At 52.5% G+C, this 15,432-nt stretch overlaps 1 protein-coding gene across 2 annotated transcripts in view; it reads left to right on the top strand.

Annotated features, from left to right (window-relative positions):
* cwf19l2 (CWF19 like cell cycle control factor 2) overlaps window positions 1-15,432 on the top strand; it is a 42,154-nt gene that overhangs the window by 2,839 nt on the left and 23,883 nt on the right. The window contains exons 3-9 of one of the 2 annotated variants that reach the window (XM_038984470.1): window positions 4-111; window positions 3,727-3,852; window positions 5,412-5,531; window positions 5,674-5,767; window positions 8,357-8,472; window positions 14,043-14,181; window positions 14,843-15,071. In XM_038984470.1, the coding sequence (XP_038840398.1) occupies window positions 4-111; window positions 3,727-3,852; window positions 5,412-5,531; window positions 5,674-5,767; window positions 8,357-8,472; window positions 14,043-14,181; window positions 14,843-15,071 (932 nt within the window). Of the gene's footprint in view, window positions 1-3; window positions 112-3,726; window positions 3,853-4,621; window positions 4,713-5,411; window positions 5,532-5,673; window positions 5,768-8,356; window positions 8,473-14,042; window positions 14,182-14,842; window positions 15,072-15,432 lie in introns of those variants that run through there. The other variant, XM_038984471.1, reaches the window with a different exon arrangement.

Genomic DNA, 15,432 nt, shown 5'->3' with positions numbered 1-15,432 from the left:
CAGGAGGTTTCAGGCAAGAAGAAGAAAGAGAAAAAGGCCAAGAAGAGTAAGAAGAGTAAGAAGAAGGAGGAGAAGAAGAGAGCTGAAGGAGGAGATGGGTCCAGCTCAGAGGTAAGCGTCATTGGACTGGCATATCTTTGTGTTGCTCTCCCTCCTTTCCTTTCACCTCTCTTTTCCTCTCACATCCCCTTTCATTATGATTCCTTCTCTTGGGCTTCCTGTCCTCTGTCCTGAACATACACAGTGCCTTCAGCAAGTATTCACACCCCTTGACTTTTCCCACATTTTATTACAACCTGAATTTAAAATGGATTAAATAGCAATTAAAAAAACAATAATAATAATACTTTTTATCACTGGCCTATACACAATACCCTGTAATGACGAAGTGGTATAATGTTTTAGAAATGTTTACAAATTAATACAAAATCTAAAAGTTGTAATGTCTCAAGGCAATAAATATTCAACCCTTTTCTTATGGTAAGTCTAAATAAGTTCAGAAGTAAACATTTGCTTAATCATTTTCATGGATTCACTTTGTGTGCAATAATAGTGGAGGATGTGATGTGATTTTTGTTTCATGACTACCTCTTTTCTGTACCTCACACATACAATTATCTATACGGTCCCTCAGTCAAGCAGTGGATTTCAAACACAAAGACCAGGGAGGTTTCCAATGCCTCGCAAAGAAGGGCACCTGTTGGTAGATGGGTAAAACAAAACAAAAGCAGACATTGAAAATCCCTTTGAACATGGTGAAGTTATTAATTATACTTTGGATGGTGTATCGATACACCCAGTTACTACAAAGAGACAGGCGTCTTTCCTAACTCTGTTGCCGTAGAGGAAGGATACCGTTCGGGGATTTCACCATAAGGCCAATGGTTACTTTAAAACAGTTACAGAGTTTAATGGCTGTAATAGGATAAAACTGAGGATGGATCAACAACATTGTAGTTATTCCTCAATACTAAACTAAATGACAGAGTGCAAAGGAAGCCTGTGCAGAATACAACTATTCCAAAACAATTAACTTTTTGTCCTGAATGCAAAGTTATATTTGGGGCAAATCCAATACAGCACTTTACTGAGTACCACTCTCCATATTTTCAAGTGTAGTGGTGGCTGCATCATGTTATGGGTATGCTTGTAGTTGTTAAGGACTGGGAAGTTTTCAGGATAAAATTAAACTGAATGGCACTAAGCACAGGCAACATTATAGAGGAAAACCTGGTTGCCTGCTTACCACCAGATACTGGGAGATGAATTCCCTTTTCAGCAGGACAATAACCTAAAACACAATGCCAAATCTATACTGGATGGCTTACCAAGAAGACAGTGAATGTTCCTGATTTGCCAAGTTAGTTTTGACTCAAATCTACTTGAAAATCAATGACAAGATCTAAAAATGATTAACAAACAATTTGACAGAGCTTGACGAATTTTGAGAAGAATAATGGGCAAATATTGTACAATCCTGGTGTGTTAAGCTCTTAGACTTACCCAGAAAGACTCACAGCTGTAATCACTGCCAAAGGTAACTCTTTTTATTGTTATTATTATTATTTAAATTTCGTGGTATCCAATTGTCCCATCGCTGCAACTCCCTTACGGACTCGGGAGAGGCGAAGGTCGAGAGCCGTGCCTCCTCCGAAACCCAACCAAGCCGCACTGCTTCTTGACACAAAGCCCACTTAACCCGGAAGCCAGCCGCACCAATGTATCGGAGCAAAAACCGTACACCTGGCGATCGTGTCAGCGTGCTTTGCGCCTGGCCCGCCACAGGAGTTGCTAGAGTGCGACGGGACAAGAACATCCCTGCCGCCCAAACCCTCTCCTAACCTGGACAATTGTGCGCCGCCCCATGCGTCTCCTGGTTTGCGGCCAGGCTGAGACAGAGCCTGGACTCAAATCACTCGGGAGGCTGCCAAAGGTGCTTCTACAAAGTATTGATTCTAGGGTGTAAATACTTATGTAAATTACATTTTTTCTTTATTTAATTTTCAATACATTTGTAAACATGTTTTCAATTTGTCATTATGGGTTTTTGTAAGGCTTGATCCTAGGCCCTACGCTCTTCTCAATTTACATAAACAACATAGCTCAGGCAGTAGGAAGCTCTCCTATCCATTTATATGCAGATGATACAGTCTTATACTCAGCTGGCCCATCCCCAGATTGTGTTAAATGCTCTACAACAAAGCTTTCTTAGTGTCCAACAAGCTTTCTCTACCCTTAACCTTGTTCTGAATACTTCCAAAACAAAGGTCATGTGGTTTGGTTAGAAGAATGCCTCTCTCCCCACAGGTGTTATTCCGACCACTGAGGGTTTAGAGCTTGAGGTAGTCACCTCATACAAGTACTTGGGAGTATGGCTAGACGGTACACTGTCCTTCTCTCGGCACATATCAAAGCTGCAGGCAAAAGTTAAATCTAGACTTGGTTTCCTCTATCGTAATCACTCCTCTTTCACCCCAGCTGCCAAACTAACCCTGAATCAGATGACCATTCTACCCATGCTAGATTACGGAGACATAATTTATAGATCGGCAGGTAATGGTGCTCTAGAGCGGCTAAATGTTCTTTACCTTTCCGCCATCAGCTTTGCCACCATTGCTCCTTAAAAGGACACATCACTGCACTCCTCTGTAAACTGGTCATCTCTGTGTACCCCTCGCAAGACCCATTGGTTGAGGCTTATTTATAAAACCCTCTTAGGCCTCACTCCCCCCTATCTGAGATATCTACTGCAGCCCTCATTCTCCACATACAACACCCATTCTGCCAGTCACATTCTGTTAAAGGTCCCCAAAGCACACACATCCCTGGGTCGCTCGTCTTTTCATTTCGCTGCAGCTAGCGACTGGAACAAGCTGCAACAAACACTCAAACTGGACAGTTTTATCTCAATATTTTCATTCAAAGACTCAATCATGGACACTCTTACTGACAGTTGTGGCTGCTTTGTGTGATGTATTGTTGTCTCTACCTTCAAAAGATCAAATCAAAGTTTGTCACGTGTGCCTTACAGTGAAATGCTTACTTACAGGCTCTAACCAATAGTGCAAAAAAGGTATTAGGTGAACAATAGGTAGATAGGCTATATACAGTAGTGAGGCTACATACAGACACCGGTTAGTCAGGCTGATTGAGGTAGTATGTACATGTAGATATGGTTAAAGTGACTATGCATATATGATGAACAGAGAGTAGCAGTAGAGAGTAGCATTGCCGTACCAGGCAGTGATACAACCAGTCAGGATGCTCTCAATGTCGATTTTTGCCCTTTGTGCTGCTGTCTGTGCCCAATAATGTTTGTACCATGTTGTTGTGCTGCTACCATGTTGTTGTGTTGTCACCATGCTGTGTTGTCATGTTTTGCTGCCTTGCTATGTTGTCTCTCTTTATGTAGTGTTGTCTCGTTGTGATGAGTGTTTTGTCCTATATTCATGTTGTATTTATTTTTAATCCCCGTCCCCGCATGAGGCCTTATGCCTTTTGGTTGGCCGTCATTGTAATTAAGAACATTCTTAACTGACTTTCCCAGTTAAATAAAGGTTCAATTAAAAACTAAAATGTATATTGTGTGTAGATGGGTGAGGGGGAAAAAACCATTTGGATCCATTTTGAATTCGTGCTCTAACACAGGGAATGTGGAATAAGTTGTTGTATGAATACTTGCTGTAAGCACTGTATTCATTTCCCCCCTCTTTTCTGTCTTTCCAGGGGTCAGGAGATGAGTGGGTTGAGGCCCAGCCCCAGACAGAGGCCTCGGGTAAAGCCTGGAAGATTCCTGCCAAGTCCGAGGCCAAGCCCACAGACAACAGCCCTACCCCACCCGAGAACAACCAGGTAACACCCCCAACCGTCCCGCTCCACAGCACCGGTAAACCCGAAGACAGAGATCATCAACTGCATAGATTCAGCCGTGGGTAAAAACAATTCTTGAGCAGATGGTCAATGGGTCAGAACATAAATAAATAAAAAATAATTTGTGGACTGATATAATATTTAACTAAAGCATCATAATTTCAAACTTTGCTTACATTTGTAGACAGTTACCCATAGACTTGTCATTGTGCTAACAATAGTTAGCAATTGCTCGCAATGGTACCTCCTAACTTCCTTCATACTGGACACAAAGACATAAAAATGGTATCCAGAAGTTCATCTGACTCTGGGGAAGTAGATAAAGGGCATCATTGTCAGAATCCCACAGTATCCCTTTAACCATGAACTTCAACAGAGACCCAGTTTTTGGACACTGGGTTGAATATTGGACTACAAAACACCTGATAATCTTCTGATTTCATGATGCCTCCCCCACGGCATGGTCAAACCTCCCCCACGGCATGGTCAAACCTCCCCCACGGCATGGTCAAACCTCCCCCACGGCATGGTCAAACCTCCCCCACGGCATGGTCAAACCTCCCCCACGGCATGGTCAAACCTCCCCCACGGCATGGTCAAACCTCCCCCACGGCATGGTCAAACCTCCCCCACGGCATGGTCAAACCTCCCCCACGGCATGGTCAAACCTCCCCCACGGCATGGTCAAACCTCCCCCACGGCATGGTCAAACCTCCCCCACGGCATGGTCAAACCTCCCCCACGGCATGGTCAAACCTCCCCCACGGCATGGTCAAACCTCCCCCACGGCATGGTCAAACCTCCCGATCTTTCATTGATGCCCTAAGAGAACAGGTAGCAAGGCAAGTAGTCAAGAGGGGGTTTGAGCTGGAGGCTGCTCTTGGTTTGTATAGTGGTGTGGCTTTATTGAGCTCTATGGTCTAGAAAGTTTGTGTGAATGTATCTGTGTATTTGTATAGAAGGTGCAGTGAAATGCTTATTGTGTGTGTTTCTAGGAGAAGGGATCAATAGAGCCCCAGAGGTCTTATCGATGCACAGCCTGTGTCAACAACAATTAATAACCAGGCTTTTCTAACAAGGTGGTGTTGATGAGTAAGGCGGGGTGGTCCGGAGCGTTTTACTAATGCTGTCACACACCTTCCCTCATTATATTTACCCCCACTGTGTGTGTTTTTGTCTGCTTATGTGTGTGTATGTATAACGGCCTGCTCAGTGAGAGATTTCCCAGGTTGCTTTTTTGGGGGGAGATACTTTTAGGATCCTATAATATGGCTTGACGGTTGTTTTAGCGTTGATGGTTGTATTAGCGTTGACGCTCGTATTAGCGTTGACGCTCGTATTAGCGTTGACGCTCGTATTAGCGTTGGCGCTCGTATTTGTGTTGAGGGTTATAAACCCATGTACTGTTTACATTAACCTACATGTACATAATGATTTTATGTTCTATATTGATTTCTTTATTGATTGGTTTGCTGTTATTGTCAGGTTTAATAACATGATTCATGTGTGTTGTCCGTTCCCCTCTCTCTATCATCTGCTAGCGAGATGAGTGGATGACCTTTGACTTCTTGGCAATGAGAACAACGTCAACAGCAGAGAAGAGGGCTGAGAAAGAAAGGCTGAAAGATGAAGAGAAACAGAAGGCCCGGGTCATCGAGCAGGTGTGTACTCGCTATGTTTAAATGAAGGTTGATGGAAGTCCATTGCCTCACCTCATCTGTTGGTTACCTGGGCAACCAAAAGTGCCAAACTGAGCAGGGACAAGGGACTTGACAATTGCTGTGTGTTTGTGGGGTGCCGTAGGCTGGTCTGCACAAGCTGGAGTTGAACCCGTTCTGGAAGGATGGGGGGAGTGGCCTGCCCCCAGAAGAGAAGGCCAGTAATGTGCTTACAAAAGGTAAATGAAACCCCTTACACAACTTCATACTCTTATCAACCTTTTCTGCTCTCGTATTTGTACCTGAAGTATAATCATCAAACCCATGTATACAACTCTCTATATCAGCCCAGTCTCTGGTCAACCCCCTCCCTCTTTGGGCTAGGAATCCCCCTCCCCCTCTGGGCTAGGAATCCCCCTCCCTCTCTGGGCTAGGAATCCCCTCCCCTCTCTGGGCTAGGAATCCCCCTCCCCTCTCTGGGCTAGGAATCTTCTTCCCTCCCCTCTCTGGGCTAGGAATCTTCTTCCCTCCCCTCTCTGGGCTAGGAATCTTCTTCCCTCCCCTCTCTGGGCTAGGAATCTTCTTCCCTCCCCTCTCTGGGCTAGGAATCTTCTTCCCTCCCCTCTCTGGGCTAGGAATCTTCTTCCCTCCCCTCTCTGGGCTAGGAATCTTCTTCCCTCCCCTCTCTGGGCTAGGAATCTTCTTCCCTCCCCTCTCTGGGCTAGGAATCTTCTTCCCTCCCCTCTCTGGGCTAGGAATCTTCTTCCCTCCCCTCTCTGGGCTAGGAATCTTCTTCCCTCCCCTCTCTGGGCTAGGAATCTTCTTCCCTCCCCTCTCTGGGCTAGGAATCTTCTTCCCTCCCCTCTCTGGGCTAGGAATCTTCTTCCCTCCCCTCTCTGGGCTAGGAATCTTCTTCCCTCCCCTCTCTGGGCTAGGAATCTTCTTCCCTCCCCTCTCTGGGCTAGGAATCTTCTTCCCTCCCCTCTCTGGGCTAGGAATCTTCTTCCCTCCCCTCTCTGGGCTAGGAATCTTCTTCCCTCCCCTCTCTGGGCTAGGAATCTTCTTCCCTCCCCTCTCTGGGCTAGGAATCTTCTTCCCTCCCCTCTCTGGGCTAGGAATCTTCTTCCCTCCCCTCTCTGGGCTAGGAATCTTCTTCCCTCCCCTCTCTGGGCTAGGAATCTTCTTCCCTCCCCTCTCTGGGCTAGGAATCTTCTTCCCTCCCCTCTCTGGGCTAGGAATCTTCTTCCCTCCCCTCTCTGGGCTAGGAATCTTCTTCCCTCCCCTCTCTGGGCTAGGAATCTTCTTCCCTCCCCTCTCTGGGCTAGGAATCTTCTTCCCTCCCCTCTCTGGGCTAGGAATCTTCTTCCCTCCCCTCTCTGGGCTAGGAATCTTCTTCCCTCCCCTCTCTGGGCTAGGAATCTTCTTCCCTCCCCTCTCTGGGCTAGGAATCTTCTTCCCTCCCCTCTCTGGGCTAGGAATCTTCTTCCCTCCCCTCTCTGGGCTAGGAATCTTCTTCCCTCCCCTCTCTGGGCTAGGAATCTTCTTCCCTCCCCTCTCTGGGCTAGGAATCTTCTTCCCTCCCCTCTCTGGGCTAGGAATCTTCTTCCCTCCCCTCTCTGGGCTAGGAATCTTCTTCCCTCCCCTCTCTGGGCTAGGAATCTTCTTCCCTCCCCTCTCTGGGCTAGGAATCTTCTTCCCTCCCCTCTGGCGGGGCTAGGAACACTGCCCTGTCTTTCTCTGAGAGGAGAGGAATGAGTTGAGTTCACTGTATGTACAGTCACTGAGGGCACAGACACCACTTAAATCACAGACAGACACAGACAGACAGACACAGACAGGCACAGACAGACAGAGAAATAGGAGTGGGAGAGGGAGAAGCAGACACTGTCATGGCAAATCGGGTAAAGCATTTCTGGCAGACAGAATGAGAACGGCAGAGGGTGGAGACAGGCAGAGGGTGGAGACAGGCAGAGGGTGGAGGCAGGCAGAGGGTGGAGGCAGGCAGAGGGTGGAGGCAGGCAGAGGGTGGAGGCAGGCAGAGGGTGGAGGCAGGCAGAGGGTGGAGGCAGGCAGAAAGGATATTGTATTGAGAGAGATATGAGAGAAGAACATTTAAAAAAGGAAGAGGTACAGAGAGAGGCGCTTGGTTCTGTTAAGCTGACTGTGTCATCTCCACTCAGAAGGGTGCACTCTGCCATCTCCTGAGTAAGCTTCACTTTAACAGAGTGGCAGAATAAGCAGATTTAAAACACTCATACAGACAGTGACGCACAGTGTCACTTGTGTATGCAAACCAAACTCCTAAATACAGACATTGACAGTACACACATGCACACTCTTTTCTCTCTAAGCTGTGTGTGTAAAAGGGAATGTTGTTTTCCTCATCCCTGGTTTGACTAAGAGGGTAATGAAGAGGTGTGTGTGGGGAGGGGGGGTGCGGTTAAACCTCACTTTTAACTTGGGCTTTTGACACACGTGTGCACACACGGTGTGAGAGAAAAGTGATTGAGAAATATTGGGGGAGAGAAGGGGATGACTTCTCTGGGGAAGGCAGATGTGAAATGTCCCCATTCTCTGTGCTGTGTTCCGGAGAAGAGTGTGAGGCCTAGCTGTTCTCTTGGGAAGTTGAATATGATGTTCTGTTCTCACTGAAAAAACACTGATTTCCCACAGGTAAAATGTTAACTCTAGTTATTCCCCTCCTTCCTCTGGTCTTTGTCCACCTCTCGCTCACCTTCTCTCTCTTTTGCCATCTCCTCCTTCCCTCCCTTCTTACTGCCTTACCCTGTCTCTCCTCACCATCTCTCCCCCACCCCCTCTGTCTGTAGCTGCAACTGTAGATGATGGAGGACTAGGTTGGCTCAGGAAGTCTTACCAGAGGATGAGAGAGCAGGCGGAGCGAGAGCAACGCAGTCTGGAGGTCATAGTGGCAGAGCGATATGGGGTGAGAGTACACACATAGGCAGACAATCCATACAAAAACACCTGTATAAACAGTATTAACAGATCACTATGTAAACCGTCTTACATGTACACACATTCTACAACGTGCATCCTTCCATACGCTTGCCTACTACTGACGCGTTCCTGCTACTGACGCGTTCCTGCTACTGACGCGTTCCTGCTACTGACGCGTTCCTGTTACTGACGCATTCCTGCTACTGACGCGTTCCTACTACTGACGCGCTCCTACTACTGACGCGTTCCTACTACTGACGCGTTCCTGCTACTGACGCGTTCCTGCTACTGACGCGTTCCTGCTACTGACGCGCTCCTACTACTGACGCGCTCCTACTACTGACGCGCTCCTACTACTGACGCGCTCCTACTACTGACGCGCTCCTACTACTGACGCGTTCCTACTACTGACGCGCTCCTACTACTGACGCGTTCCTACTACTGACGCGCTCCTGCTACTGGCGCGCTCCTGCTACTGACGCGCTCCTGCTACTGACGCGCTCCTACTACTGACGCGTTCCTACTACTGGCGCGCTCCTACTACTGACGCGTTCCTACTACTGGCGCGTTCCTGCTACTGGCGCGTTCCTGCTACTGACGCGTTCCTGCTACTGACGCGTTCCTGCTACTGACGCGTTCCTGCTACTGACGCGTTCCTGCTACTGACGCGTTCCTGCTACTGACGCGTTCCTGTTACTGACGCGTTCCTGCTACTGACGCGTTCCTACTACTGACGCGTTCCTACTACTGACGCGTTCCTACTACTGACGCGTTCCTACTACTGACGCGTTCCTACTACTGACGCGCTCCTACTACTGACGCGTTCCTACTACTGACGCGCTCCTACTACTGACGCGTTCCTACTACTGACGCGTTCCTGCTACTGACGCGTTCCTGCTACTGACGCGTTCCTGCTACTGACGCGTTCCTGCTACTGACGCGCTCCTGCTACTGACGCGCTCCTGCTACTGACGCGCTCCTACTACTGACGCGCTCCTACTACTGACGCGCTCCTACTACTGACGCGTTCCTACTACTGACGCGCTCCTACTACTGACGCGCTCCTACTACTGACGCGCTCCTACTACTGACGCGCTCCTACTACTGACGCGCTCCTACTACTGACGCGCTCCTACTACTGACGCGCTCCTACTACTGACGCGCTCCTACTACTGACGCGCTCCTACTACTGACGCGTTCCTACTACTGACGCGCTCCTACTACTGGCGCGCTCCTACTACTGACGCGCTCCTACTACTGACGCGTTCCTACTACTGACGCGCTCCTACTACTGACGCGTTCCTACTACTGGCGCGCTCCTGCTACTGGCGCGCTCCTACTACTGACGCGTTCCTGCTACTGACGCGTTCCTACTACTGACGCGCTCCTACTACTGACGCGTTCCTGCTACTGACGCGTTCCTGCTACTGACGCGTTCCTGCTACTGACGCGTTCCTGCTACTGACGCGTTCCTGCTACTGACGCGTTCCTGCTACTGACGCGTTCCTGCTACTGACGCGTTCCTGCTACTGACGCGTTCCTGCTACTGACGCGTTCCTGCTACTGACGCGCTCCTGCTACTGACGCGCTCCTACTGCTACTGACGCGCTCCTACTGCTACTGACGCGCTCCTACTGCTACTGACGCGCTCCTACTGCTACTGACGCGCTCCTACTGCTACTGACGCGCTCCGGCTGCTACTGACGCGCTCCGGCTGCTACTGACGCGCTCCGGCTGCTACTGACGCGCTCCGGCTGCTACTGACGCGCTCCGGCTGCTACTGACGCGCTCCGGCTGCTACTGACGCGCTCCGGCTGCTACTGACGCGCTCCGGCTGCTACTGACGCGCTCCTGCTACTGACGCGCTCCTGCTACTGACGCGTTCCTGCTACTGACGCGCTCCTGCTACTGACGCGCTCCTGCTACTGACGCGCTCCTACTGCTACTGACGCGCTCCGGCTGCTACTGACGCGTTCCTGTTACTGACGCGCTCCTGTTACTGACGCGCTCCTACTGCTACTGACGCGCTCCTACTGCTACTGACGCGCTCCTACTGCTACTGACGCGCTCCTACTGCTACTGACGCGCTCCGGCTGCTACTGACGCGCTCCGGCTGCTACTGACGCGCTCCGGCTGCTACTGACGCGCTCCGGCTGCTACTGACGCGCTCCGGCTGCTACTGACGCGTTCCTTCTACTGACGCGCTCCTGCTACTGACGCGCTCCTACTGCTACTGACGCGCTCCGGCTGCTACTGACGCGCTCCGGCTGCTACTGACGCGCTCCGGCTGCTACTGACGCGCTCCGGCTGCTACTGACTCGCTCCGGCTGCTACTGACGCGCTCCTGCTCCTACTGACGCGCTCCTGCTGCTACTGACGCGCTCCTGCTGCTACTGACGCGCTCCTACTGATGCTGCTGACGCGCTCCTACTGATGCTGCTGACGCGCTCCTACTGATGCGCTCCGGCTGCGACTGACGCGCTCCTGCTGCTACTGACGCGCTCCTGCTGCTACTGACGCGCTCCGGCTGCTACTGACGCGCTCCGGCTGCTACTGACGCGCTCCGACTGCTACTGACGCGCTCCGACTGCTACTGACGCGCTCCGACTGCTACTGACGCGCTCCGACTGCTACTGACGCGCTCCGACTGCTACTGACGCGCTCCGACTGCTGCTGACGCGCTCCGACTGCTGCTGACGCGCTCCGACTGCTGCTGACGCGCTCCGGCTGCTGCTGACGCGCTCCGGCTGCTGCTGACGCGCTCCGGCTGCTGCTGACGCGCTCCGACTGCTGCTGACGCGCTCCGACTGCTGCTGACGCGCTCCGACTGCTGCTGACGCGCTCCTACTGATGCGCACCGGCTGCTACTGACGCGCTCCTGCTGCTGCTGACGCGCTCCTGCTGCTGCTGACGCGCTCCGACTGCTGCTGACGCGCTCCGACTGCTACTGACGCGCTCCGACTGCTACTGACGCGCTCCTACTGATGCGCTCCGGCTGCTACTGACGCGCTCCGGCTGCGACTGACGCGCTCCGGCTGCTACTGACGCGCTCCGGCTGCTACTGACGCGCTCCTGCTGCTACTGACGCGCTCCTGCTGCTACTGACGCGCTCCGTCTGCTACTGACGCGCTCCTACTGACGCGCTCCGACTGCTACTGACGCGCTCCGACTGCTACTGACGCGCGCCTACTGACGCGCTCCGGCTGCTACTGCTTGTATTGCTTTTAAATTTTTAAAATCTTATTAACACTTTGTTCTAGCTAGTTATTTGTGTAGGTAGCTATCAAGTAAACACAATGATATAGTAACGCGCTCCGACTGCTACTGACGCGCTCCGACTGCTGCTGACGCGCTCCGACTGCTGCTGACGCGCTCCGACTGCTGCTGACGCGCTCCGACTGCTGCTGACGCGCTCCGACTGCTGCTGACGCGCTCCGACTGCTGCTGACGCGCTCCGACTGCTGCTGACGCGCTCCGACTGCTGCTGACGCGCTCCGACTGCTGCTGACGCGCTCCGACTGCTACTGACGCGCTCCGACTGCTGCTGACGCGCTCCTACTGATGCGCTCCGGCTGCTACTGACGCGCTCCTGCTGCGGCTGACGCGCTCCGACTGCTGCTGACGCGCTCCGACTGCTGCTGACGCGCTCCGACTGCTGCTGACGCGCTCCTACTGATGCGCTCCGGCTGCTACTGACGCGCTCCTGCTGCGACTGACGCGCTCCTGCTGCGGCTGACGCGCTCCGGTTGCTGCTGACGCGCTCCGACTGCTGCTGACGCGCTCCGGTTGCTGCTGACGCGCTCCTACTGCTACTGACGCGCTCCTACTGCTGCTGACGCGCTCCTACTGATGCGCTCCGGCTGCGACTGACGCGCTCCTGCTGCGACTGACGCGCTCCGACTGCTACTGACGCGCGCCTACTGACGCGCTCCGGCTGCTACTGACGCGCTCCTACTGCTACTGACGCGCTCCGGCTGCTACTGACGCGCTCCGGCTGCTACTGACGCGCTCCGGCTGCGACTGACGCGCTCCGGCTGCTACTGACGCGCTCCGGCTGCTACTGACGCGCTCCTGCTGCTACTGACGCGCTCCGACTGCTACTGACGCGCTCCTACTGACGCGCTCCGACTGCTACTGACGCGCTCCTACTGACGCGCTCCGACTGCTACTGACGCGCGCCTACTGACGCGCTGCTACTGCTTGTATTGCTTTTACATTTTTAAAATCTTATTAACACTTTGTTCTAGCTAGCTATTTGTGTAGGTAGCTATCAAGTAAACACAATGATATAGTAACGCGCTCCGACTGCTACTGACGCGCTCCTACTGATGCGCTCCTGCTGCTACTGACGCGCTCCGACTGCTACTGATGCGCTCCTACTGACGCGCTCCGACTGCTACTGACGCGCTCCTACTGACGCGCTCCGACTGCTACTGACGCGCTCCTACTGATGCGCTCCGACTGCTACTGACGCGCTCCGACTGCTACTGACGCGCTCCTACTGCTACTGACGCGCTCCTACTGACGCGCTTCGACTGCTACTGACGCGCTCCTACTGACGCGTTCCGACTGCTACTGACGCGCTCCGACTGCTACTGACGCGCTCCTACTGCCGCGCTCCTACTGCTATTGACGCGCTCCTGCTCCTACTGACGCGCTCCGACTGCTACTGACGCGCTCCTACTGCTACTGACGCGCTCCTACTGCTACTGACGCGCTCCTACTGACTCGCTCCGACTGCTACTGACGCGCTCCTACTGACACGCTCCGACTGCTACTGACACGCTCCGACTGCTACTGACGCGCTCCGACTGCTACTGACGCGCTCCGACTGCTACTGACGCGCTCCGACTGCTACTGACGCGCTCCTACTGCTACTGACGCGCTCCTACTGCTACTGACGCGCTCCTACTGCTACTGACGCGCTCCTACTGCTACTGACGCGCTCCTACTGACTCGCTCCGACTGCTACTGACGCGCTCCTACTGACTCGCTCCGACTGCTACTGACACGCTCCTACTGACGCGCTCCGACTGCTACTGACGCGCTCCGACTGCTACTGACGCGCTCCGACTGCGACTGACGCGCTCCGACTGCGACTGACGCGCTCCGACTGCGACTGACGCGCTCCGACTGCGACTGCCGCGCTCCGACTGCGACTGCCGCGCTCCGACTGCGACTGCCGCGCTCCTACTGCGACTGCCGCGCTCCGACTGCGACTGACGCGCTCCGACTGCGACTGCCGCGCTCCGACTGCGACTGCCGCGCTCCGACTGCGACTGCCGCGCTCCTACTGCGACTGCCGCGCTCCTACTGCGACTGCCGCGCTCCTACTGCGACTGCCGCGCTCCTACTGCGACTGCCGCGCTCCTGCTACTGACAGACTCTCTCCCTATCTCCCTGGTTAATTCCTTCTATGCAGTGTCGGCGCTCCGTCTGTCAAAAGTTAGAACTCATAACAAACTGCAACTTAGGTACATTGAAATGCACCATGGGAACATCATATCACACCGCTTACCTGTGTGTATGTTTTATGTTTGTGTTTCTCACATGCAGTCCTTGGAGAAGTTTCAGAAGAGGATGGATGAGGCTGAGATTGCTGTGTATGGCTACAAGAGAGGAGAGGGGAAAGGAAGAGGGAGAGGAGAGGATGAGGGTAGAGACCGAGTAAGATGGAGGAGAGGACAGGAAGATGGTATGTGGAGGAAAGGAGAAGTGGGGATGGATAGAGAGAGGTGGAGGAGACCAGACAAGGGTAGGGACTTACCTGGAGAGAAAGAGAGGGATGGAGAAAGAGATAGTGAAAGAGATGGAGAGAGGGAAAGAGATCGTCACCGAGACAGAGATCGGGATAGGAACAGAGAAGGAGATGGAGACAGCGAGAGGGATGGCGGTAGACCTAGTGACCGGGATGGAGGTAGACCTAATGACCAGGAAAGAGACAGGGCTGGAGGCAGAGAGAGGGATGGAGGTAGACCCAGTGACCAGGAAAGAGAGAGGGCTGGAGGCAGAGAGAGGGATGGAGGTAGACCTAGTGACAGGGATAGAGAGAGGGCTGGAGGTAGACCTAGTGACCGGGATAGAGAGAGGGCTGGAAGCAGAGAGAGGGGTGGAGGTAGACCTAGTGACTGGGATAGAGAGAGGGCTGGAGGCAGAGAGAGGGGCAGACCCAGGGAGAGGGGTGGGGATGAGAGCCTTGGCTCTAGGCTTGGCCAGATTCGGTCACCCCTCTCCCTCGGAGCTCTGAAAAGTCACTTCCTCAAGCCTGTTGACGACGATGATGATGGTGAGTTGAGTGTAGTACCTCGTTCCACACTCACATATACACACACTCCACTGATACATTTATTTTCCAGGAGTGTCAGCACCTGCTCCGGCCCGAGCTTCCATGGGTTTCCTGAAACCTGGGTCTGACAATGAGGAGTCGGATCGGAAGAGCAGCGGTCCGGCCTGGAGCAAGAGCAGCTCCAGACAGAGATCTGCTTCAGGAAAATCGGAGCAGGATAAAGAGAGGGAGTCTGGGAAAACCATGTCCACTCCTGACCAGGGTCATAGCAGCAACAGGCCTGCAGTGACATCATCCAGGTGCAGAGGTCAAATACACAGTCGCTATAGCACTGTTCCAACTGTTTAGCAGTTAATGTTGTCTTCATTTCCCCTGTACTAATCACTCATCTAACATGCTTGGATATGTAAGCAAGAGTTCCAACAGGATTCACAGACATGCATGTTGGTGACAAGGGCAGGTTAATATGTTGGATGACAAGGGCAGGTTAATATGTTGGATGACAAGGGCTAATATGTTGGATGACAAGGGCAGGTTAATATGTTGGATGACAAGGGCAGGTTAATATGTTGGATGACAAGGGCAGGTTAATATGTTGGTGACAAGGGCAGGTTAATATGTTGGATGACAAGGGCAGGTTAATATGTTGGATGACAAGGG

This window comes from Salvelinus namaycush, unplaced genomic scaffold (assembly GCF_016432855.1).
Source record: "Salvelinus namaycush isolate Seneca unplaced genomic scaffold, SaNama_1.0 Scaffold243, whole genome shotgun sequence".
Taxonomy (NCBI): Eukaryota; Metazoa; Chordata; class Actinopteri; order Salmoniformes; family Salmonidae; genus Salvelinus; species Salvelinus namaycush.
The sequence above is the reverse complement of the archived record's forward strand: the minus strand, read 5'-3'. Positions and strand labels throughout refer to the sequence as shown.